At 43.1% G+C, this 24,540-nt stretch overlaps 1 protein-coding gene and 1 long non-coding RNA gene across 2 annotated transcripts; one reads left to right on the top strand and one right to left on the bottom strand.

Moving 5' to 3' along the window:
• Positions 1-4,530: 4,530 nt before the first annotated feature.
• On the bottom strand, positions 4,531-12,405 carry LOC141973511 (uncharacterized). The gene is made up of 4 exons (XR_012635539.1): positions 12,289-12,405; positions 11,647-11,779; positions 8,335-8,577; positions 4,531-4,722 (listed from the first exon to the last, which is right to left on the bottom strand). It is a non-coding gene; the product is annotated as an uncharacterized LOC141973511 (long non-coding RNA).
• Positions 12,406-18,972: 6,567 nt separating this feature from the next.
• On the top strand, positions 18,973-24,333 carry CTSL (cathepsin L). Its single transcript, XM_074931923.1, has 8 exons — positions 18,973-19,098; positions 19,592-19,727; positions 20,057-20,179; positions 20,259-20,414; positions 20,767-20,991; positions 22,516-22,684; positions 23,025-23,142; positions 23,929-24,333. Exons 1-8 carry the CDS (start codon positions 19,025-19,027, stop codon positions 24,026-24,028), a joined length of 1,101 nt encoding a protein of 366 aa, XP_074788024.1. The 5' UTR covers positions 18,973-19,024; the 3' UTR covers positions 24,029-24,333.
• Positions 24,334-24,540: the final 207 nt, after the last annotated feature.

The raw sequence follows: 24,540 nt of genomic DNA, 5'->3' as shown, positions 1-24,540 counted from the left end.
TCTAAAGCTTTCTGTAGGGACCAGAGACAGTTTTAAATGGCAGCAGGAAACAGTGACAAATCCTGTGCGTTACTCCCCGTGATGCAGCCAGGATCTTGGGATGTTCAGCTTCCATCTAAACTGTCTTGGAAAAGCACAGTGGAGGTTAGTGGGAAGCCATAAACAAAACTAAACATGTAGCAGCTAACGTAACTACATGTTTGGAGCAGAGAGAAAGGAGCAGGTGCTCTTCTGGCCAATAGCCACAGTTAAAAACTTTAGTCCATATATTTTGGTCACGAGACTGCTGGCAACTAGTCAGCAGATCTATCTGAGGCTCTGATTTGCAGGATAGTGGGTGTGTGCGGATGCATGTGTGTTTGTAACTACACTCAGGACAGCTGATGGGTTACATACCCTGTTGCAGCAACTTCTGTGTTTCTGACATTTTGCTTTTTCTTCTTGTTATCTTTAATCCAGAATATTTTCACAACAATGGAGAGAGATAAACAGAGAGTTTGTATATGTAAAGGTAGGTGAATTTGATGCTGGCTGGCCTGAATCTGACACAGAAGTGACTTTAACCAAGTTCTGCCATATCTTAGGTCAGCACTCTAGTCTCAGGTCTCAGCGCTTATTTGATGGTCCATTTTCCTAAACTAATCTAAAACTGTGTTGCACTGAAAGGGGAAGTCCTGTCCTCTCCATCCTTGCTTTGCAGTCTTTCGGGCTCACACTAGTACCAGGCATGCTCATCCATTTCAGCTCACTGATCCATCAGGAAGCTCTCATGTTGTTTTGAAGGCTCTGTCTGCAGCCTGCTCAGCTTGCTGCTACAGCTTAGAGCAGGAGTGAGAAGTCACAGGAGAGGGAAGGGCCGGAATGCCTTTTTTCAGCAGTACTGCTAGTTCAAATCAGCCTAAACGGCTTGGTAAACCACACCCATAAATAGTTTCAAGCCCTGTAAAGGTTTGACTTCAGTATTTATTTTGGCTAAAAGCATTTCCACAAGCTCTGGTAAAAGTCTGTCTAGATGTCAGTGGCCCTTAGCAGAAAAGACACTTTGAAAAGACACTTTAAAATGACACTTTAAAAAGTCCTCTACTCCCTCCTAGGGAACAAAGAACTATCTCAAATCCAGAAACAGTAACAAATGTGAGATGGTAGAGCCAGGGTACCCTGGGGGATGTTTAACCAGGAAAGCCAGCCCTGAGCACTACATCTTACATCTGCTCTGCTGTGGAGGGGAGGGCAGCATGGCAAATACTGCTGTGCCATTGAACTCTCCTGACTCATGGCCATCCCTGAAGTACTAGGCATTGCAATTTGGTTTACTCCTGTTAACAAATGAAGAGTGACATCCATAGCCCTTTCCTGCTCTCCTTAAACTCTCTCTGGGTACAGCTAATTCTAGTCCATCTGGTGTGGAAGGCAAGGTTAATACTGAAGGAAGGAAAAAGGAGTTCGCTGTGCTCCTGCCTGCACCACAGGATTCCTGTGGCATTGCTGAAGTCACAGAGTCCATCCTTGACTCAGCCCTCTGTAGTGTGCAAGCAGATAATAGTACTGACCTGCCTGCAAGGGCTGGGCTGATACTCAGCACTGGAAATGTTTCTAAAACTGGTTCAAGTCTCAGTGCTGCAGGAGCTCTATGCCTTCAGACTATTGCTTTTGCTAAACTCCTTAGAGCTGTACAGGGCATGCTGTGGTCCTACAGCACTGCCACAAAGATGCAGACATGGGCCATACCAACCTAGCTCAATAGGACCTGGGCTTTACGTGCTGCAACAAAATAAAACCAAAAACAAACCACTAGGAAGAGAGAGACTAGGTGGAGATGTGGATGGAAAGACACAACATGAAGAAGAAATATGGTACTACTTGCCATTAAACATTTCTGAGTAAAACTCATCTGGCTCCTTTCATCTCTTTCATTATACCTGGCAGATATTTTTAGTCTATTGGTATTTGTTGCTCTCCTTTCAGTCAGAAAAGAAGGGGGAAAAAACCCTGATTTTACGTATATGCAGCAGTTGCTGCAAATTCTTCTTAAACCAACTTAATAAGCAAAATGAATTAAAAATCAAAGTACAGTTACAAAGCAAGGCTCAATCCTCCATTTCTTGCCCACCAAATATTATTGGTGGTTTCAAGACCTGAGTCTAGATCACTCTGCCTGGGAAAGCATTAAAAAAAACCAAGACAACAAACCACGCTGATTCTGTAAGTGAATTGGAAAGCAGTTTCCCTAGTATTTTAGCAAACCCTGATGAATTTAAAGGAGGCTTTGTGATCCTGCTTCTGAAGAATCTTGTTCGTTCAATCTGTTCATTCTTCATCCTCAAAGCAGCAAGGTCTGCCACATTGTGGCTGACACATGGTCCTGATCACCTCCAGGGGCCACGTTCCAGGATCAGTCTTCCCAGGAAGGCACCACCTCGAGAGCTACAGCAGCCAACTCAGTCCCCTACGCCAGGTCAACTGTGACCAAGGATCAGGGTACTGCTTTTGGATGGCAGGTTTCCCAGGTATTGCAGCTGGATACCAGACTCTGGACAGTATCACAGCTAAACTGTACCATAGATTAGGGTGAACTTTTTGATGGGTGGTCCATGTTTTCTCACTAAAGATGTTACAGCACCTCTCTTCTTACCCCTCGACCCTGCTTGCAGGGAAGATGGTGTTTCTTGTGTAACAGCATCAGCTGCAGATGTACCAATGATGCAGCCTCCTCACACTTCTTCCTGCCCTGTGATGCTTTCTGCATTGGGTCTAGCTGATAGCTGATAGGGAAGATTTGCAGATTGGAAAGATCACGCTGCATGTGAATAGCGAGGTTGTCTCTTTGTGCAACTTCCAGAGTCTCTGTGTCTCTATCTATGTAATAAAAGGGAGTACAGAAGGGTATTTGTAATTCTGTTTACCTGTAGGTTTTGTCTTCTGTATATGGAAAACCCCATTATTTTAGCAGGGTTTTGTTAATCTGTGATTATTTCCCTCTTCACATATAAAGCAAATATAAGGACCCATCAAAATAAATTACTAGGAAAGACTGGGTTGTGCTATGGGGAAAAGCTGTCAAGTTTAGGACAGGCAAGGGATATGTTGTCGCTTCAGGTGTGGATAACACTGGCCTTTCACACACCTGCTTCCAAAGTGCAGAGATACAACTTTTACCTTTCCAGCAGTAAAAACAAAATGTACTGGCTAGGATCTGAGATACATTTGTATTGGCTTAGAAGATAGAAAGTCATCTTCCTTGTCTGAAATGGAAATTAAACAAAAATTCCTTTAAGTGAAGAATTAAAGACTGGTGAGAATGGCAAAATATCAGCAAGGACATTTTTCCCGGAAGCAGTTCTTTCAGGCTTTTGGATAGGCATTTGTCTATTTGAATAAATGCTTTTTTCCTTTTATTTTTTTCCTTTAAGTGTTTGTGGGTTTTTTTTAACTGTTCAAAACTAGCTCCAGTGGTTGAGTACAGGGGAAAAACAACAAAAGAACATGTGTAGTGTGAAGCAGAGGAGTCATCCAACCAGCTTGTGTGAAGATTTTTCATTGCACTTTCAAGTATTTTAAGCACTTGTAGCAAAAAATACTGAATATCCTTGAGGACTGAACTGTGGAAGCAAAATATCTTCTTGGAGGAAATAATCTGCAGACGTTTCCTTTCCTGATCTCATTTTTCCCTGGTAAATTAGGCAGTAAGCCAGGCATTTTCACTAAGTGGGTATTTAGCAATAGTCTTAAGCAGGAGTGGGAGTGCAGACCTGTATTCTGAAGCCTCTGTGCTGTATTTCTGTAAAGAAACAGGAGGCTGACTTTTTGATTCCCCTAAAAGATCTGTCTTTCCAGTATTACAGTGTGTGGCTCCCACAGGTGCCCACTGGAATGTGGTGAATTTCTAAAAGATACCCAAGCTGCCTTCTGACAGCATCAACAACCAGGCATACACAGCAGTGACTCTCTCACCTCTTCCTGGCTATAGCATTTTGCTTATCAGTGGTGCTGAGAGAATAACATGCATGTCTGTAAGGAAGCTGCCTGTAGGTGCCTGGAGTCTACAGACACAGAGGCAGACGCTGTCGCCGACAACCTAGCATAGACACAGATAAGAAAGTTCAGACTTGTCATCAAGGAGGAGCGGGAGATGGCGTAAGGGACTTTCTGAGGGCATCCCTGAAGAGCCCTATTGTGGTATGATACATGCCAGCTAAGGGTTGTCAATGCAATTACCACATAAAAGAGAAAAAAAATGCAAGTGAATACAGAGAGAGATGCAACTGTGTGAACCCCTGTTTGTTGTGAGTCAATTACAAGCAAACTGCACCTTGCAGTGGAGAGATGCTCCAGCCACCTCTGACACAAGCCCTACTCTAAGTTAATGTAGTCCTAGAGCCAAGAGCAGCATTGATGTTTGCTTTCTCATTGTCAAATATTATAATAGAACAGTGTTTGCTGCTGCTTCTATCCTAAAAGTAATCCAGACTAAAACTGCAGGTGCTGCACTTCAGTATGAATCATAGCGTAAATATCACCACAGTCACTGGTTGTCACAAACAGGTTTATTTCAAAATGACCATTGCAACATTCCTCCTTTGTTTGGCTGTTTTACAATCCTTCCTTGATTTCTGTCAGCACATTTGATGTTGGGAGGTCTCATTTTGCCCCCTGTCACCCTTGGAGGCACCATCTGTTCAATTCACCTGTGAAAGGAGGTGAGGGGTCTCTCATCTGACCATTCTGTAAGATAAACAAATGTGGTGATTTCACAGAGTCAGGGTTTTTTGCAACATAACCACATATCTATTACATGCGATTTCCTGAACAACCCGTATGCGATGCATTCTGTAAAATTAAGGGGAGGTGTCTGGTGCAGGGAGACACTCTAATGCACTGCTGCACTGGTTTAAGTTTCTGCCTGGGGACGCTCCATTGCACAATCACCAAACCGCAGAGCACAACATGCCCTGACCCCATCTACTCCCTTCACTGTGGGATGCTGGCGGAGGTACAGAGGACATTGAAGGGGTAGTTCTGTGCCTGAACAGAAGAGACACATTTTCCATCAGAGGACCTATAGCCATCCCACTGCCCCCTTTGCAACATCGTGCCTTCAGGCTGTCTGTCAGCCAGGGTTAAGAATTAGGTAAACGAGCACAAATCAAAAAAACAATGTTGTGACCTATTTAATGGGTAAAAGACTGTGGCAACCCAAGCTACTGGCAAAACTTGTTTAATTGCTATAGCTGCTAGCCAAGTAAGTCATGTGTGGACATACGTGTTTGAAGTCACTATGCTAGCAGGGCCCCTGCTCAACACACTTAAACATCTCTGTAAATGCTTGGCTGGATGGGAATCTAGGCTCATGCTACTTCTGCAGCAGCAGAAAGAGTCTGGGAGTTGTCTTGTCTTTCAAAGGGAAAGCATAATGCGATTCTTTGTCCAGTGCTCTGGGTGCTGCATCCATTCATGTAAGTGGGTGTGAATTTACCCTGTTCTGTTCAGGCTTCATACTGAAGGCGGCCACATAGAGGAGGCTGTCCTCCACACCATTTTCTGCCTCATGCTGTCCTGTCAGTTACTCTCTCCATGTAATACAAAGTTGGGCTTTTCTGTCATGGGAAAACAACTTGAGAAGAAGGAAAGCAAGAGTTTGCAGGGATGTTTACCACACAGGGGATGGCTTTTTTAGTCACAGAGAGGGAAAAATACCAAACATACACATCTATTCCAGCCTGAGGAATCTCAGAATAAATCATGTTTTTCAAGTGACTAAAGAAAACTACAGAAGCTGTAGGACAAGAAAGTATATAAAGCAAGGCTGAAAGACAAATGAAAAAAAAAAAGCCTGTAACAAGGCCAATGTAAAACAGGAGTTCTGATCTTCTGCTCTCACCCTGCCAGTTTCCATGTACATGTAATATGAATGACTGCTAATCTCATCTGTGAGTGGCGTTGCTTCATTAACTCTACCTGAAGAAAATGCTCAGTTCATGTTGCTCAGAGCCTTCTCCTTCCCACATGAGTGCAAATAACCTCTAAGGGAAGAAAACCAGGAGGGTCTGGAAAAGAATGAGGCATCCCTCTAGCATGAAATGCATTGTGCACAAACAGCAACACCACCACCATCAACACCATATTCAAGCACTCCGTTTGGACTCGCTGAACACTGGATGTTATATAACTTTGTACAGGTTGGAGCAAAACACTAATGATCTGCATTGCAGAGAGTTAACACCTGCAAAAAGTGCTGCACGAGCTTCACAACAGCTTTGGGGTGGGGAGAAAATGTCTTCTCACCAGTTCCACTTGGCCTCCATAGCATACAATTTGCTCACACAACTCTTAGAAAGTTGCTAGTTTCTCAAGTTAGGTGTTTGTCCAACAAAAATGTCAGGTTCCTCTCCATTTGTTCCTCTGAAATACCATCTTAAATTGCTCTTCAAAACACACTTTCTTCAGTAAGACTGCATATGTGTGCTGTATAATTATTTTTTATTTTAGGGTCTTCATGAAATTTAGTGCTACAGTGCTAAAAAACACCTGAGGCAGTGCATTTAAAATGTATAAAAAAGTATTATCAGTTATTCCCTGAGCAAAAAGAATTAATTCTCCCATCCCACTGAAGTAGACAGTTTAGGTGCTTAGGGCTTGGCCCTGCAAACATTCAAAAGAGTGCATGTAGTTTATTCATGTGAGTGAATTCACAGAATTATATGAAATCACGGATAATATTACAGGACATGGTCTTTCACTGTCTTCAGAACTGGGCTGGCTGGAGGTTCCTGCCAAGTGTTTCAGAACTGGCATCTATAGAAATGGGGAAGTGTTCTATTTTTTAAATTCATATTAAATAATTGATTCCTCATGCAAAATGTTGAGCTTCAGGGCTCATCCTTTCAGTCTCATGGCTTTTCTAAGATGTTTGGTTAGAAAAATTGATGTTTATTATCATTTTTGGTTTCTGCTACTGATGAGAGGTACATTGTCACATCATACTTGGCAGTTGCAAGTGTTTAATCTTTTCAGTAATTTCTCTTACACAAGAAGACTTCACATAATCAAAAACAGTCCAATGGAAAAGCAGAACTCATCCTGCCTTTGTTTCCTCCTTCGTCTGCAGTCTGCCTTCTTGCAGTGCAAAAGCTTGATCTTCCTAGACAAGGATACTGCACTGTCCTTTTGCTTCAACACACTTCAGTTTCTTTACAAAAGCAGCACATGGCTACAATTCATTGTTTCAAGAATCTGTCTGTCTTCAGTAGTGACACAGAGGTAGCTATAGGCTCTTCTGCAAGTAAATGAGAGAACCAGTTGTGGAGACAGCTGGGCGACATGGATGACGGAAGAAGGCGGTGGGAGGGAAGAACTGGTGAATTCTCAGCATTGTTGGATCTCTATTTTGTCTCCTGTTGCTCCTTTCCTCTCTGTATCTCTTCCCATCCCCACTGAGCAAGAGAGAGCTGTGCCACAGATAGTCTGGAGCCATACATGCTCAAACAGGGGTGCACCACCAGCTGCAGAGCACTCTTTTGTGGCAGCTGTGGTCTGCCTGGATTTCACCCAGCAGAAGCTCTGCTTTTCTTATCTCCTGCCTTCCAAGCAAGTTGGAGAGTTCTTCTCCCTTTCACACCTGATTTATGGTGGCCAACTGCTCAAAAGATACAGGAGGAGGGAAACAGACATATGGATGATGTGATGCCCTAAGTCTCATATTCTTAGGGAAAAAAAAAACCATAAGGTATTGATGGATGGTCTGACCAAGGGAGCAGGGGCAGGGCAAGCATGAATCTCACCATTTATTCTGCATTGTCTACCTACCAAAACTCTTACTGCCGATTTTGAGCTCAGCCTACATAAGGATGCAGGATAAGGTGCTGTGTGCTTAGCTATCATGCACATGAAACTTGAGTATTTTCTTGTCTTTACAAAACAGGAAAATGGAAAAAATAAGTTGTGCTGCGTTTCAGCTTGCACTCACTATTTAGAAGAAGCCTCTGTGGCACACTCAGCAATTTAGTGAGAAAAAACACTCTGGTTAGTAACTTCAAAGAGGTATTTGAGGAATGTGAAGTAACCCTGGCTGTTCCCAGAACCAGTGAGAGGAAGGAACAGAACGGAAACACAGAGGAAAACAACAGACAGCATGCAAGTGAATTACGCAGGTACACAATTGCAAGTACATAACCAAAGGTGAGGAGAAGGTTGTCCAGGGACTCGAGGATAAAGCTGTTCTCTTATGAGGTATCTCACCTACTTAGCATTCATAAACAGCCACCCACAGCCCCACTATCTGCAGTCTTATCAGAAAAAACAACACTGCACACTGCAGCTGGGTTTCTGTGAATTTACCTTTGCTGTAGTATGTTAGAACAAGTAACCAGCATCCTCCTCAATTCCTCTGCTTGAGGAGGACAGCTGCAACAACTCAGCCAAGACCTCACTGGACTGTGATGTTTAGAGTCTGTTGTTTTCTCCTCCAGGCTTGTAGTGGATGCAGGATGCAGAATTATATCTGAGCTGATGAATTACAAACCCAGCTGATGAATTCTTGTGGTATTTCCAGTGTTTTGAATGAAGCAAATGGTTCTGGGCCTTATTCAAAGAAAAGAAAAAAATAGAAAAATCAACATCTACCCCTAAAGTTTAGGCAACTCTACAGTGACACGTATGTTAATTTGTCAGCTCGAGGAATTTGTCTCTGCAGCCAGGCTTTAGCTAGGAAAATATGTAGGAAATAGTCCTGACAGCTCTATAAGAGATTTTATAAATACACCAGACCCAAATTATTTTCAGGATTGATACCCCACTCCTCACAGAACTCAATTAACAAGCATACTTAGGTAATCTTCATGGAAGAGGAAGGCATTCAGTCAATGCAAAGCATTACATTTAGTACTGATACTATTACAGTGAGGGATCTTATTATCTCCTTTTTATTTTATTCTGCTTATCTTCAATCAAGATTTGGCCAAAAACATACAATGTGCATTAACACAGCATCAAGGGTGGCTGCTGCCCTCTGCTCCTCTCAAAGGATAGTGATGTGGTAAGGCTGACACTTAATGAAACTAGATTTTACAGAATGAATGGTCTTGCTGATAAAGGTTGGGGGCAGGAGGGAGGAAGAGCTTATTTTTGCTCTTTTTTGCTTTAAAGAAGTTGAGGCATAAAAGAGTACTATAAAGGACTATGAACTGACCTGATGGGTGGAAGAAAAAAAGACAGGGAAAATATTAAGAAATCCCATGTATTCTACTTAAGCCAACTATCAGTCACTTCTGGCCACTCTGTCCTTTGTTTGTCTTTATTTTCACTCGGCATGTGGAGCCATCAGCATGCAACCTTTGTCACATGAGGAAAGGTTAAGAGACAGATCACTGGTGGCAGAGGGGCCCACATCTGAGGAAGTGGACTTCTACCTTGCTGAGGTTACCACAGGAGGAGCAAACAACCTCGGTGTACGGGATCATCTGTAAGGCACAAGATTCTCCCCAAATCTGGGTGAAAAGGGCACATTACGGCCAGAGATGAAACATACGGACCTATCAGTTCTAGCAATTCTGGTATCATTTAAAAACATGAGCATAGCCATTGCTGTTTAAAAGCAAACATGGAAAGCCAGCCAGTTATCTGAGTCTGAATTTTCTAAACTATTTTTAAAGAAAATCTGTACCTACTAGCCTTTGATAGTTCTTTAGAAGTTGATTTAATGTTTTCAGCCCACTTCAGACAAACTAGCCAACTGCAGATTTGAATACTGGGCAATGGGCAATGTTTTATATGTAGTTTTCAAATATGTAGCCAAATACTGAAAGAAGTATAGACTAGTCTCAGCTGGATTTTACCACTTGTGTTTAGCTTGTCTTTCAGTGAGAAGTAAAGAAGAGGGGGAAGCAGTTTTCTATGTGGAAATAGAAATCTTTCTAGTCAGCTCAGCCAAGTCTAATCCAGTATTTATTAGAGAATTGTGTAGTTTTAGTTTCACCTACTGTTTCAAGGGGATAAATTTTTAATACTATTATGAAGGAGCATTCTAATTTATATGACCATAGAAACCAAAATCAGAACATCACTAAAGCATTTTTTTCCACTAATAGTGCACTCCTCTTTCTAGGCATTTTCATATACATTCTGTGAATAGTTTAGGACAGTAGCAATTCAGCCATGGAACAATACATGAAGCAATATGTAGGATGTCGTATGTAAGTTACGGATATGTTATTTCATGAAACAGTTATTGGTATTGCAAAAAAAAAAAAAAAAAACCCAAACCAAAATCAATTCCAAAAATACTCTTTTTGCTAGGAAAAAAAAAAAAAAAAAAAAAGGAAAGTATTATTTAGCATTTACGTTTGTATTTATCACTGTACGTATTCTCAAAATAGTCACAAAACAAGATACTATAGGTAAACTCTAGACTGCCAATGTGTTGAATCTTTTGTACGTTTCTTCCTTCCTTCCTTCCTTTCTGTCTGTCTCCATTGAAGTATTTGGGGATTAACCTTTTGTAGACAGAGTGTGAATGTCCCTAATTTTAGATCTGAGTGTCAGGACTGATGGCCTGTGTAAATTTGCACTGAAACCTGGAGCAAGGAAAGCCTCTGTCAGCAGAGATGATAGCTCGAGCAACCTGCATTCACCCAGACAAACTAATTCCTATGGCACAGAGGGACACATCAGTGGCTCCTGTGGCCCCCCAGCTTGACTGCCCCAGCCTTTGCCAAGTAAGGAAAGTTGTGAAAGGAGCTCCAACTGTTCTCCCTTAAACACGGCCTGTGTTTTGAACAATTATTTGTTTAGTCAAACACAAAATCCTTTAAAAAAAGTTAACTGAGAGAGAGGAAACAGCCAGTGCTGTGTTTGGATTGCAGTGTGTGCTCAGCTGTCTGCCCTTCATGCTAATGGAAGGCCCTTGGGACCGCTACCAGGGGGCAGGGGAGCAGAAGGCAACCCAGCATCGGGACAGCCCCTGGGCAAACGGTTTTCATCACCACCTTTCCAGCGATGGACAAAGGTCAAATTTTTGCATGAAATCATCAGTATTGTAGGTAACGAATTGGTTGCAAGCCAGTGTGTAAATAGCTTACTTGGCTGATAACCCAAGTTTCTGACTTCCAGCAATACTGCTCAGGGAGGGAGGAATCTGCAAGTAAAGGATGCTGACAAGTGAATGGTGAGGCTTGCACTTGAGCAGGCCCACATATTAGGCAGCTGGGCCACACTCCAGCACAGATGTATGCTACCATAGGCACCACAGCGATCACCCCATGCCATCCCACTTTTCTAGCACTGTATGATCAGACACCAAAAGATCACCTACCTTAGAGCAGAGGAAGACTCTGGTGATGGGGATGAGAAGTGATCATATGAATGTTGTGTCAGTCACTCACTGTGCTCTTCTGCAAGCCTAGTGAAATCCCTGTGAATGTTCCCATATGGAGCAAGAGGAAATTGCATAAACCTACAGCCACTCATGCCACAAGTCAGAGAAGTAGTGCTCAGCTCTGAGCTCTGCGGCTGCTGCACTATGCATGGCCTTGTCATGGAGTCATCAAGACACTGCAGTGTGAAACAATTTCCTAAAATGTCTTGTTTCATGCTGGCCACTAACTAAACCTGCTTCATCTCGCATACAGATGAATGCCCCTTGCGCACACTTACTTTCAGTGCCCCATGAAGAACCAGTGAAGTCCTTTTCCTTCTGCTGTACTGTCCTGAAGCTTCGGGGTGTACGTTTAGAATGATCCACAGGTTGAGGGTGATCAAAGAGGGAGACATCACAAGAAACTCTGGTCTGTGGATAGTGAGAAGATTCCAATCAGGCAGGTCCTTTGTGGCCAGAAAGGTCCTATAAAAGACCTTGTGTAGTGTGTGTCTGCCACAGTGATTAAAGAGTTATTAAAAAATTTGAAATTATTATGTAAATCTGAAAACAGTTACCAGCATCCTGGTGATCGACGGGCTGAGTGTGTGTCAACTGGCTTTCAGAGACAGGCAAGACAATATGTATTGCACGGATTTATATCACATCTGTTTGCATTCCCAAAACAAGCTAACCCTTATTTTGATTAGCAGAAGAGAGAAAAAAGATACATTATGATTTACCATGACTAAACTCTGTATTGAAGAGCATAGAGTGATCTATCCACAGATCATTAATTTGATTTCAGTGGCCACAACAGCATGGTACTGCTTCTTTTTGCCTCAATCTTCCCGTTTGTGAAGCAGGAGTAACAGCAGTTGTGAGTCACCACTGCTCTCACCCAAAAAACAGATGCACTGGTGGTCTCTTTTTCCTCTTACCTGATTTTCAGGAAAACAATTTTTAAACCAGCATCTGGCTGTTTCAGTTGCCTCTCTCCTCTTCTGCAAGCAGCTTTTGTTTAACCTTCCCTCACATGATCTGTTAATGAAGCCCAGCCTGTAACTTTTAAGTTTAAAAATAATTCCTCACATCACTCACAGTCTCTAACCTTATCATGGGAAATGCTTTCCAGCATGTCAGCTTGCACTTTAGACACCACTGCTCCAAGAACAACACGAGACAGACAAACAGATTTTTCTTTCATGCTGTTTACAACAGTTTGCAGAAGCACAAACACTGCACTCAAGCACTTAAAGATTTATACTTTTCTGAACTTTATTACTGCTTCCGTTTCAAAACAGAAATGTTGGATCGTTTGTTTAAATCAAATGTAATTTCAAATATTAAATAGTATATTAAATACTCCCCAAACCCTTATTTGAATTCTGTTAAAATGCCATCACTGAGATCTCCACAGTAGAGATGGGGAGTGAAAAATTGGTCTTGGTTAGAGGAACTTTAAAATACTGACAGGATTTGCAATTTCCAACTTGTTACAATATACTCTTAAATTAAGAGAGTCAGGAAATAGTAACTAGTTTTGTGTAAAAATTGAAAAATACTTTTATGATATGAATATGAAAAAATATTAAAATAGTATGAGGGAAAAAACACCAATGTCCTTTAAATTTTGGAGAAACATCAATACAATCTATTCTATCTTTGTGAACTTCTACATCAGCAATTTAATATGATACATCCTCACATCCTCCCACTATTTCCCCAGGTTAGCTGTTAAAACACAAATCTCCCAAAACTCAAAAATTACTATCCATCAGAAATCTGTAGGAGACACTGAATAAAGAATGAGGAATCAATCCAATCAAATTGAGGTTTGAAATTTTAAGTACATGTTTAAGTTACACTATGTTCAGAGCTGACTTACAACTATGACTCAGTATTTAGCCTCTCTATAAAGACACAAGGTAAAATAAAAAATAAACCAAAACAACTCTTTTTTTTCCACACATATAAAATAACTTAATCAGAAAACCTCACAGGAAAATAATATTGCTTTTGGGAAATGCTAACCCTGAAGTAGTAGCGATACTAGGACCCCCACCTGGTTTTTCTTGCAAGGCAAGCAATCCCTTGCATCATTCCCCAATTCCTGTGACCAGGTAAGACATTGAGATGTAAACCAAGTCGCCTTTGCCTTGTGGGCCAGCAGAGAAGCTGGAATGCAGTTTCTTATCTGGCACTTGGGTGAGGAAATAATGGTTCTGGGAGATCACAAGACTGCTGAAAACAAAGAGGTGTTTCAGAAGGGCTGTGTCACTGATCCCCAGACATCTCCCAAGTCTTCAGAAAACTCACAGAACCCTATGTATGTTCCCTTGAAGCAGATGCTGCTTCATTTTCTAACCTAATAACGATGCAATTGACTTCATTATGGGTCCTCCAGCTGAAGCACAGTTTAAATCTGATTTTTTTACTAAGGAGAATCCAAAACAAAGATTCTTAAGTGGGTCCTTATGAACACTGTTAATGCCAGAGGGACAATATAAACTCCAGTCACCTCAGATCTTGGTGAGGAATGCCCTGGTCAGATAGGAAGGCTGGTTACTTTTCACAGAGCTGCAAGGAAGAAGAGAAACTGCTCGCACTTTTTGGTAGCCTTTTTACCAGCCATGTTCAAATCAAGTTTGGTAAAAAGTATCTGCAGTTCCTAAAACTTTTCTGAAAATGGCACTATAAATAAAAGTAAGTATTAAAGTGAGTAGAATTTCTTAAGATAGCATAGGAATATCCATTCTATAATTGTGTTCTCATATCCTCCTAGCTTTCTGAAACAGTCACTCTGGTTTTGGAAATCTACTGGGTTTTTTGGTTTTTTGGTTTTTTTTCCTGTAAGAAGCATCTTTACCATAAAAGAATAAAACTTTTTTTTTTTTTCTGAAGAGAAAATGAATAGGGTTTTTTTTGTTTTCCTAAACAGAAATAAGACTCTGGCATTTCTTATGCATAAACCAGACTCTGGCATGCAAAATCGACACAGTGCTCTCGGCAGTATACATGTACTTTTCTAAACCGGATCAATGTTTGCCTGAACAGAAGTACATATCTGACTGGAAAATTTTGGCAGGTTTTTTGGGTAGCATTTAAGAAAAGTTGGTCAGTGAAAGGTTGCTATGAAATACAGTAATTTGCATCTGAGGGTAGATAACACTTAAAGAAAGACCTTGACTAAGACCATGCTGCTGTAGAAGTCCATTCTCAAGTCATGGTGTAGTAAGGTAAAATAATAGAAACCAGATTTAAGCCAGAGGACTTTAACCTGGTATAAATAAACATGTTCACAGTCACAGCTTTTTAAGGAAGCTAGTTCAGGTTTTTGTTTTGGTTTGGTTTTTTTAACTCCAGGAATAAAGATCCTGAATTTTATCTTCATGGTAATGCAAAAATCAATGTTTGCCTAAATAAAATGTACTTCCTTTGCTGTTTGGATAAATGGCACCCAAACAAACTATTTGTTTTAACTTCTGTAAGGATCATGGCAGAGTTACCTTGAGATAGCTGGTCTTCGGGATCTGGTTGTGCACACACTCTTGTTACAGTTAAGTGTGACACAGCTTACTCTGTTTAAATTGCACAGATGTTTTTGATACATTGCCAGCCTGCTGTAGCTTTGCAGGTGAACTACCATTACAAGGGAGCTTTGCTTTTCTGATTTCTGGGTCTTTTTCTGGCAGATACAGGTTGTCTGTTTCCTTTGCACATATGTACCAGCGGAACAAAGAAGAAAAATGATTTAAAAGTACAAAACAAGTTTCAGAAATCCTGGATTCAAATAAGTAAAGTGGTTCCAGAGGGGAGGAATTGTGCTGCACACCAGGGATGTGCAGTGGCAGCTGAGTTTCACGTTGATGAGATGCTTCCTTGAGATCAATGCTGAGTTCACCTCTGCAACTGCAGAGGCAACACACCACTATGCAAATTCCTGGTACTGCTGAGAAATGCATGGCCTCTGTCATCCAACAGATTGTAGGGCCAGATAGCTACAGGGTGGTTGGCAACTTTTTGCTGCCACAATGGAAACATGACCAGTTATTAAAACATGCATCTTAGAAGAGTGATACGCCTTTGGCATAATAGTTGGAGTTTTGCATATATAGAGTTCCCCTTTTTTGAAGCAATTTGGAAAATTATCTTCCAAAAAGGAGAGATTCAAATTAATAGACAAAGATCTTTTTCCTTCAAAGTTTTGATCTTTAGGTTATTGCAGAAAGGACTGTGACTGCTGTGGTTAGTGTGGCTATCCAGGTCTCTGGACCGCCTGTCATGGCTTCAGTTGAGCTTTTAAGCGGAGGAACTGAAGGAGCTCTTGATTTCACCTCTCTCTCTGCTAACCTGGAAGGAGTGCTTTGCAGACATGACCTGCAGGTTGTTGCTAGTACACACAAAGATGTTTGCAACAGAGCAGAGACTGGTGTGGCTGGTGTGGCAGCAGAGTGTCACAGGGTTGCACAGCTTGATGGAAAATTATTTCTAGCAGTATCTGCCCACTTACTACCTCTATCTGGTGGCACTGACGTTCTGTTCACTTCAGCAGACCACCACCATGCTGGGCTTGGAGTTTGGCACGTGAACACATCAGAAACTGTAGGAGCAGTGCTAGGACAGAGGGTTTATAGTAGCTGTGCTGTATGGCATTTTTCCTTTAGATGAAGTCCTGAACAGTCTCTGCAGCATGAACAGCAGTCTTCACATTGATAACAATATAATACAACTCTCAGAGAAGAAATGTTTGTCCACAAGCTGGAGGTAGTCCTAGGTCAGCTTCCTATCACAGGTTTCTAAATGATACTCTTACGATGACCATGTTCTGACCTTAGCTGTTGCTGTGCCAATTTCCCTTGCCTATGCTTATGTTTCTGCACCTGGCTTCCCAGGCTACCTTCCCAAAATACCCGGGAAACTGATATGTCCACACAACAGTTATGACTCAATGCAAGCTGAAGTCAATGTGCTGAAGGTGAAAGTATTCCTGTCTCCTTCAAGAATTTCAGCAAGTTCTCAGTTTAGTTTTCCCAATGTATGGTAATTAAATAAACTTTCAGATTGAATTTACCTTCATAGTAAAAATGGTATCTGGCGCGTGTGTGTGTCTGTGTGTGTGTCTGTGTGTGTGTGAGTATCACATGCTAGCTGACTATATGTAACTTCCCCAAAGAGACAGGACCTCATACCCTCTGGAAAAGCATAGGTTTGTCTTCGTACATTTCAGGGTGCATTACAGAGCAGTGGACATGTGATTTATGGTGCAAGACCTTTTGTAATTTTAACTTGCCTCCTCCATGCCAGCTAAAGATCTTGCCCTTTTAGAAAAGTCCGTGTTCATAGCTCATTGAGAACTTCACTGTGGCCTGTCAATGCTCAGACGGTATCAGATGCAATTGCAGAAACAAAGCTAACCTAAATAGGAGAAGTCCCAGTGCATAGAATATATCAGCAAAAGGCTGTTAAGTAAAAACTTTTCAAATCCTGCACAACTCAGTAAAAAAACCCACCAAAAACCCTAACTATGAGTTAGTCAAACTATATGAAGTTAATCTGAGTCTCCTGAGGTATATACATTTGAACTGGTTAGGTAATAAAAAGTTTCATGCTGGAAAGATACAAACGCATAGTCTTAGTGCGTGCATTTTCATTTTCCTTTACAAATAAGGAAATGGGTAATTTTCCTTAGAAGAGGCTGGTCTTGAAACTGTTGTTTGACAACTGGAAATATATATGGTTGAACAGAAAGCACAAGGATATCTAGCTTAATTTTTCAAAGCTACACACACTACTAATTATTCGAATTTGTGCAAGCAAACACTGGTGTTTGTTGCAGCATATGTCACACACTTTTTCTTCCTTTCAGAAGATGTTTCCGTGATGTCTGTATAGTCAGTCAGCCACTAGCTGTCTAAGAAGGCAGAATAAGAACTTCCAGACATTTCAGCCACAAAGACCGCTAGAAATTTGGTAACACAGCTTTGCAAAGCAAGTAAATATTAAAATGATGGGCACGCAATTCCTAAAATTTGTAATTCATCCAGTGTGCATTTGCTGTTGTCCTATTTTGAAGAAGTCCATTCCATGTTTTACATTCCTGCTCAAAGTGGCATGGCTGCATATGTATGAAGCATCCTGACAGATCAGTCCTAAATGTTCATATGAAAGCTCTCACTTTATTTAGTAGTTCATCTTTAAAATATCTTTTCTCAGAGGTTTTACAAAGCTTGCTTATGATTACTTACTAATCAAGGAGCAATACTGTTGGGTGTACCTACACATTTTTTGTGGAATCACTACACTAGTTTGAAAATATAAGACAACCCCTCCAAATTCTATGTATTTGGCTCTCTGGTGATTCCTTGGGCCAAAGATTGCTCCTGGCATAATCTGGGTAAGGAAAAATGTTTTAACGACACACTGTGTGTCTTAAGACATCAAAAAAGGGAGAAGCATGTATCATATGATTTCTTCCTTTTTGATATTGTGCAAGTCTACAAACCCTGATTTTTACTCTAAATAAATGCTTTCAAGTTTGCAAGCTAAAGCCAGCAGCAATGCTGGCTTTACAAGAGTTTAAGGGGGAATCTCGAATAGCTCATGCAGTTAATTCTACTACTGGAGACGAGTTCCTGTTAAAAATTAAAGTCTGCCTACTCCTGTTTAGATGCAGACCAAGTCCATGTGCAAACCTTTTAACATCTCACCTGTGCCGCAACTCTTGGTGTCACAGTGTTTTCCAGCAGATGTTACTGGATGCTATGCATACAAACCTTAGCCACACTGGTGGCTAAACACCTGACTCTTATAAGGCTTGGGTCCCGAGGCAGGAAAAAGCAGCTTTCAGATATTAAATTATGGGGGAATAAAAAGGACTTTTCTGGAAACGCTTCTCGTGTCAGTGTGACTACCATGCCACTGGGACCCTGCTTAGTGGGAGATGCTCCCTCACACCTGTCCACCGCCAGTATCGGGGGAGTAGCCTGACCCGTGGTGTTTCTCAGACCCTGTATAGCGCAGCTTTGGTGGCAGGAGCTCTCCCGGGCAGGAGCGGGGTGCAGCATGGCCTGACGCCCCCTGAGCGGGCATGGGGTGCCGAGGCCCACGGCCGGGGACCCCCGGCACAGCATAGGGAGCCACCTCGCCGACCTCACCTGAGCAAGAGCCATCGGCGGAAACACGGGGACGGCGCAGGGTCTGCCACTACAAACACCTCACCATTTTTGTTTTTCTCGATTTTTTCTTTCATCTGCCAGTTGTCAGCTTTGAAGTCTCCCTAGGTTAAATTCCAGCTGCCTTCGCGTGCTGCCACTATCTCCAGCCTGCCGGCACTCGTTACAAGTATGTAGACAAACACTGCCCGACGTAACGGCGTCCGCCGTGCGGGATGCCCTCAGGGCGGCCCCACATCGTCTTCAGGAGCTCCGGCCACGGGGGCTGCGCCTGCTTGATCGCCTGGCGGCGGGGCCGACCCCCCTCGCATGACAACGGGCAGCCCCGGGAGGGGCCAGCCCGGAGAGGGGGTCGACGACGCGCTGGGGGTGGGCAGCCCCGGTGCGGCCTCCAGCCCCGGCGCAGCCCCTGGGCCGCGGAGCCCCGGCCCTGGCGGCAGGCGCGGCGCTGCCCGGCGGGGCGAGGCCCGGTGCGGCCGCCAATCGGCGCGGCGGGGCGGGCATGGCAGCGGCGGCTATAAGAAGGGCCGCGGCAGCCGAGCGCCGCCGGGATCATCGCGACGGGGAACGGTTGAGGTGGGCGAGGCTAGGCGGGCCGGGGCCTGCGAGGCGGACCGGACCGGTTGGCCGGTCGGGGCTCTGCCCTTGTTGTGCGGCGGGGCGGCTGCCGCCGGCAAGGAGCCGCCATTCTGGGCGCTTCCCTGGGAGGCTGCCGGCCACCCGCCCGGCGTCCTGGCCCCGCCGCCCGAGCTTGTTTACAGTGGCGGCAGAGGGCTCCGCTCCCTGGAGGGGGGCGGGCAGGGGCCGAATCAGTTCATGAGGCCTTCGGGAAAGGCTCGGTGGGGGTGGAGGCGGCCAGTCTCCCTGCTCTGTGTCCCGGACGGCTTCGTTTGGGGTGTGCGGTTTGGTTTTCTCCCCTGTGATCGGCTTACGGAGTGTGGGGACACGTTGTGTGTCGGCCAACAGGCTCGTTTCGGACCGGGCCTCCCCCTCCGTCCAGTGGGCTTTGAAGCAAAGGGCGACTGGCCTGCCTACCTCTCTCTGACCGCTGTCTCTCCGTTCCGGGCAGATCTGCCAGCATGAATCTGTGCCTGACCGCCCTCAGCCTCTGCTTGGGACTGGCCTTCGGTGCTCCGAGAGCAGACTCCGATCTGGACGGTCACTGGAAGCTGTGGAAGTCGTGGCATAACAAGGACTACCATGAGGTGAGCGCCCGGGGATATGCGCTCAGCTGGGCCCTGCCAGCTGAGTCATGTCTGCTTTGTTTTAACGCTGGCTGTGCTCTGCGTTTGGGGAGGATAATCCCTCTCTTCCTATGTCTCTTTCTTGTGTTTGTGTATCGACTCAACTGTACTGTACTCATTTGTTTTTGTTAAAAGGGTGGCAAAAAGACCATCTCTTAAACAGTGTTCAGACTTTCCATTCAAGTAGTCTACGTTTGCCTGAGTATACATGACATAACAAAGCACATTAGCGTGCGAGTGAACTTTGTCTGAACTGCCTCCTTGACGCATGTTGTTTTCTGGCCCCTCAGAGAGAGGAAAGCTGGAGGAGAGTGGTGTGGGAGAAGAATCTGAAAATGATTGAGCTCCATAATCTGGATCACTCATTAGGAAGACATAGCTACAAGTTGGGAATGAATCAGTTTGGTGACATGGTATGTATAGAAGTATGAAACACAGTGCTAAACAGAAGTGTGTAATAGATGGTGACTGCATGTCTTGAATTTTCTTCAGACAACTGAGGAGTTCAGACAGCTGATGAATGGCTATGCCCACAAGAAGTCAGAAAGGAAGTACAGAGGATCCCATTTTCTTGAGCCCAGCTTCCTGGAAGTACCACGATCAGTAGACTGGAGAGAGAAGGGATATGTAACTCCAGTTAAAGACCAGGTATTCTCTGATGGTGGATTTTTAACCAGTTACGGATCCAGCTTCCTGAATGCTACCTCTGCTTCCACAGAAGGAAAACTACTGTGTATTTATTTAATGAAGCCCAGTGCAGCTTACTGAATGAAGTGCCATTTTGATAAAACTGCTGTACCCCTTTAGTATTTTTGAGGAGTTCTGTACTAAATGTCTAAGAACTGAAAAGTCTGTTACATCTTCACTTGTACATGCTAGGAGTGTGAAACTGAAGTTTGTCTTGTGGCTTTTGTGTTTTTCATGTTTAGATCAGCGGTAAGGAACTATAATTGCCTAATCTGTCTGGATTTGTAACTTGTGATTTCATTTCTTGCTTCAGGGTCAGTGTGGCTCTTGCTGGGCTTTCAGCACAACGGGAGCTCTTGAAGGACAGCACTTCAAAAAAACTGGCAAACTTGTTTCGCTGAGTGAACAAAATCTGGTGGACTGCTCTCGCCCTGAAGGGAATCAAGGCTGCAATGGTGGTCTCATGGACCAGGCTTTCCAGTATGTGCAGGATAATGGTGGAATTGATTCAGAGGAATCGTACCCGTACACTGCAAAGGTAAGTGTAATAGCTGAACTCATATTGCAGTTGCCACGTCTTTTGTGTGGACAAACTATGTTGGGAAACTTGTACCTAGAAAGGAAAATGTCTGAGTAGTCATTGGTACATCTGTTCTTCCTGTTGCATCTTTCTCAGGAAAACTAGAATGACTGCTAGCCCTAGTGGGAATCACATGCTTCACTGGTCTTTGAGTTCAAAATCTTACCAGACCAGTTGAAAGGACTAGAGCAAATATTTTTATTCCTCCCCCTCATTGCTGCTGTCCTATCGGATGTTGTGCCTTATCTTGGTTGACACACCAAATCAGGACCCAGCCCTTGTCAACAGTGCTACTTAGTTGTAGAGGTGCAATTCAGCTTCCTGTGACTGAGCTATTGTGGAGTTGCTACCCATAGACTGGGTAATTCTTGCAGCTAGTATGGTTTATTTTTTAACAATGATTGTTGGCAGTGCTGGACTAAACGTCCATAATGTAGACAATGGGCAGACCCTTAAAATACCCCTAATGTTCTACCAAAAATTAAACAGACATGAAAGGAAAAAAGAGCAGTGGTGGTATCACTTGAGAGCCCATGGTTTGGGCTTTTTACCATTTGGAGTTCCACTTGCTATAGAGTATCTTTCCTTGCAGCTTAATGCTGTGTTGACAGAATGTGCAATAGCAATGCTGTTTGTTGTGAGCAACATAGAAGCCTTTGGATTTGGGTTCCTCTTCACCAGCATCCCTGTAATCTCAATTTTTTCCTAATCTTGACTCTTGCAAAGGTTCCGTTTGGTTATAGGAACTGCCTAACTTGCTGAGTACAAAAAGTAAGCAATTGAGGTGTACTCCTTGTTGCTGTAGTTGTGGGGAGGCAATTTAAGTACTAATTTTACCACACAAGTAAGGGAGGGATGTGCTTGCTTTAGTCTCTTTGTTTCACATGGCCTAACTTGCGAACTAGGCCTCTCCTGATGTAAATGCCTGTGGCACCGACAATTCAGGCTTCATTGTAAGAAGGATAATGTGAAGAAACAGCATAAAATACGTAAACGCTCTATGTAAGGTCATATGCAAATTACTAATTTCTAAAACATTCTGTACAGTTTTTCTAACATGACAGTCTAAAATTCTGGATTTTAAGTGCTTGCTCAACGTCCAGTTTTTGGATTGCTTTATAATAAATGAATACTTGGCTTTCTTCCATTGCCCATTAATGCATTCTGGGCTTCTTTCCTCCCTGAAAAGACATTTGTCCTGCCCACCAAAGAAGGGAGGGTTCCAGGATGTAATGGTACTTTGCATCCGAGTAAAGCTTTCCTTTTGAGCCCTGCTCTCCTTTGTTTTTTCTGTACCTTTGAGAAGCTCAGAAGCAACTTCTGTGTTTTTCCTCTGCAGTGTTTTCAAAGCACTGCTGAAGTGATTGGATCCTCTTCAGTCCCTTGTTTACAAGGCAGCAAGGTCACAATGTCTGGTAGTTCCTGTGCTCACCTGTGTGTTATGTGGAGAGCTGTGTAATAACTAGGGCTTTCTTTATTTAGGATGATGAAGACTGTCGCTACAAGGCAGAGTACAATGCTGCTAATGACACTGGCTTTGTTGACATCCCTCAAGGACATGAAAGAGCTCTCATGAAAGCAGTAGCAGCTGTGGGTCCAGTGTCTGTTGCTATTGATGCAGGCCACTCTTCATTCCAATTCTATCAGTCAGGTGGGGTTTTGTTAACAACTTGCATGCAAAGAACTTTTTTTTGAGTGTTTGGTATAAATTACCCTTCAGTTTAATAGGTAAAAAAAAAACCAACTATGATCGATCCTGACATAGGACATAATCAGGAGTCCCTTTAATTCTAGTTCAGGTTCTGCACACTGTAGTTCTCTTGCGTATGTGTGTACTTGTTCCTCAGTTTCTGCTGTGATACACTTAGGACTTGTTTCTCTGACTCTCAAGAGGCTGTGCAGCATGTAATTTGAAATACAGCAAGCTTCTACTGAGGGAGAAGGGTTTACTGCAGATGAGCTTGTTCACATGTGAATTTACACCTGTGCAGGTATCTACTATGAACCAGACTGCAGCAGTGAAGACCTGGACCATGGTGTTCTGGTTGTAGGTTATGGCTTTGAGGGGGAAGACGTAGATGGGAAAAAATACTGGATTGTTAAGAACAGGTAAGATCTCTCTTGGTGCCTTTGTACCCTTTGGGGGTAGGGGAGAAGGAAAGGTAGTTTGTCACTTGTAGTGGGGCAGGGGGAGACACCAGTAGTTAAAATCTGCATGTGGAAAATCTGGTGACTGTTCTCATATTGTATGGCAGAAGCTAAACCCAACTCGTGCTGCTGGCAGCCTAATAACGTAGGCCCAAAGCAGCAAGTTAATTCTTCTGCTCCTTCAGTTAACTCAAGGATCCTCAGTACTGGGACAGCCCATGGAGCTAGTAGATCTTAAAGTGGTAGAGCAGAGCAGAAGGAAACCAGGTTGTGGGGGGTGTAATGTTTTTTTTTTGGAAGCAGACTGCTGCTCACTTGTGTGAAGTAGGGTAACACTTGAACTTTTAAAGGTGGAGTTGTCTCCTGTATTAGAGGGAAAACAATAAATACCAAAGGGCACATCACATGAGCTTGTCTCGCACTCTCAGCATAACTGGGGCCTCAAATGCTGCTTGCAGTCCTGGCCTTCCCTTGAAGTTGGCTGGGACCAGTGTCTGAACAATCCAGGATTGCACATGAAGATCTTCATCTAGGGAGAGGATGGCTGCAGCCTTTATTTTTGTGAGCTTGGGGTGCCTTTCCTGTAACTTGCATTTAATTGCTGGAAAGCGCATTAGTTGGGTTGCAGCTATCTTGTTTTTTCTCCACAAATGTGGAAGGCGGCAGCAGTTTTCAATTCAGACACTTATGAGGGGATAATTAAGTCTCTTCTGAATACAAAAACAAACCCTTTCCTTCTGTTTTCAGCTGGGGTGAGAAGTGGGGTGACAAAGGATATATCTACATGGCCAAGGACAGGAAGAACCACTGTGGAATAGCAACAGCTGCTAGCTATCCACTTGTATAATCTGAAGGCTGAACATTTCAGTGCAAGAGGGGTTCTAAACTGAATGACCAAACCCATGTTCACACATGTGGTAGACTTGTATCCTTCAAAAGTCAACTTGATTCTTTTTTTTTAACTTCTGAAGTATGTTTTACATGTTGGTGACATGCCACTTATTTTAAATTAATGTAAATGTCAGTATGTAAACAGCTTGTAATATTGCTGGCTTTTGACTGGTTAATCTTCTTTGTATTTTTTCCTTTTTTTAAAATTGCAATGTGCCCAAAAGTTCACTTTTTAAATAAACACTTAAATTCCACTGTGTACAGATGAATTAGCTTTTTGGTCTGTGATTTTTCTACTTGGGACTCATCAAACAGGTACCCTAAATCGTACTATGAACTGAAGCCTATATGCATGCCTCTTCATCAGTTACTAAAATGCAACCCTACCTGGGAATGGCTAACAGCTGTTATAAGAGTACTGTTTGTGACACAATTTACTTAAAATGGGAAGTGGAAAGAACTTTTTAT

Source organism: Athene noctua, chromosome Z (genome assembly GCF_965140245.1).
Source record: "Athene noctua chromosome Z, bAthNoc1.hap1.1, whole genome shotgun sequence".
Lineage (NCBI taxonomy): Eukaryota > Metazoa > Chordata > Aves > Strigiformes > Strigidae > Athene > Athene noctua.
The sequence above is the reverse complement of the archived record's forward strand: the minus strand, read 5'-3'. Positions and strand labels throughout refer to the sequence as shown.

Coding starts and splice junctions, on each gene's coding strand:
- CTSL (XM_074931923.1), top strand. CDS start 19,025: ATGGCAGCGGCGGCTATAAGAAGGGCCGCGGCAGCCGAGCGCCGCCGG. Junction 20,415..20,766: donor TAACTCCAGTTAAAGACCAG/GTATTCTCTGAT, acceptor TTCTTGCTTCAG/GGTCAGTGTGGCTCTTGCTG. Junction 23,143..23,928: donor TACTGGATTGTTAAGAACAG/GTAAGATCTCTC, acceptor TTCTGTTTTCAG/CTGGGGTGAGAAGTGGGGTG.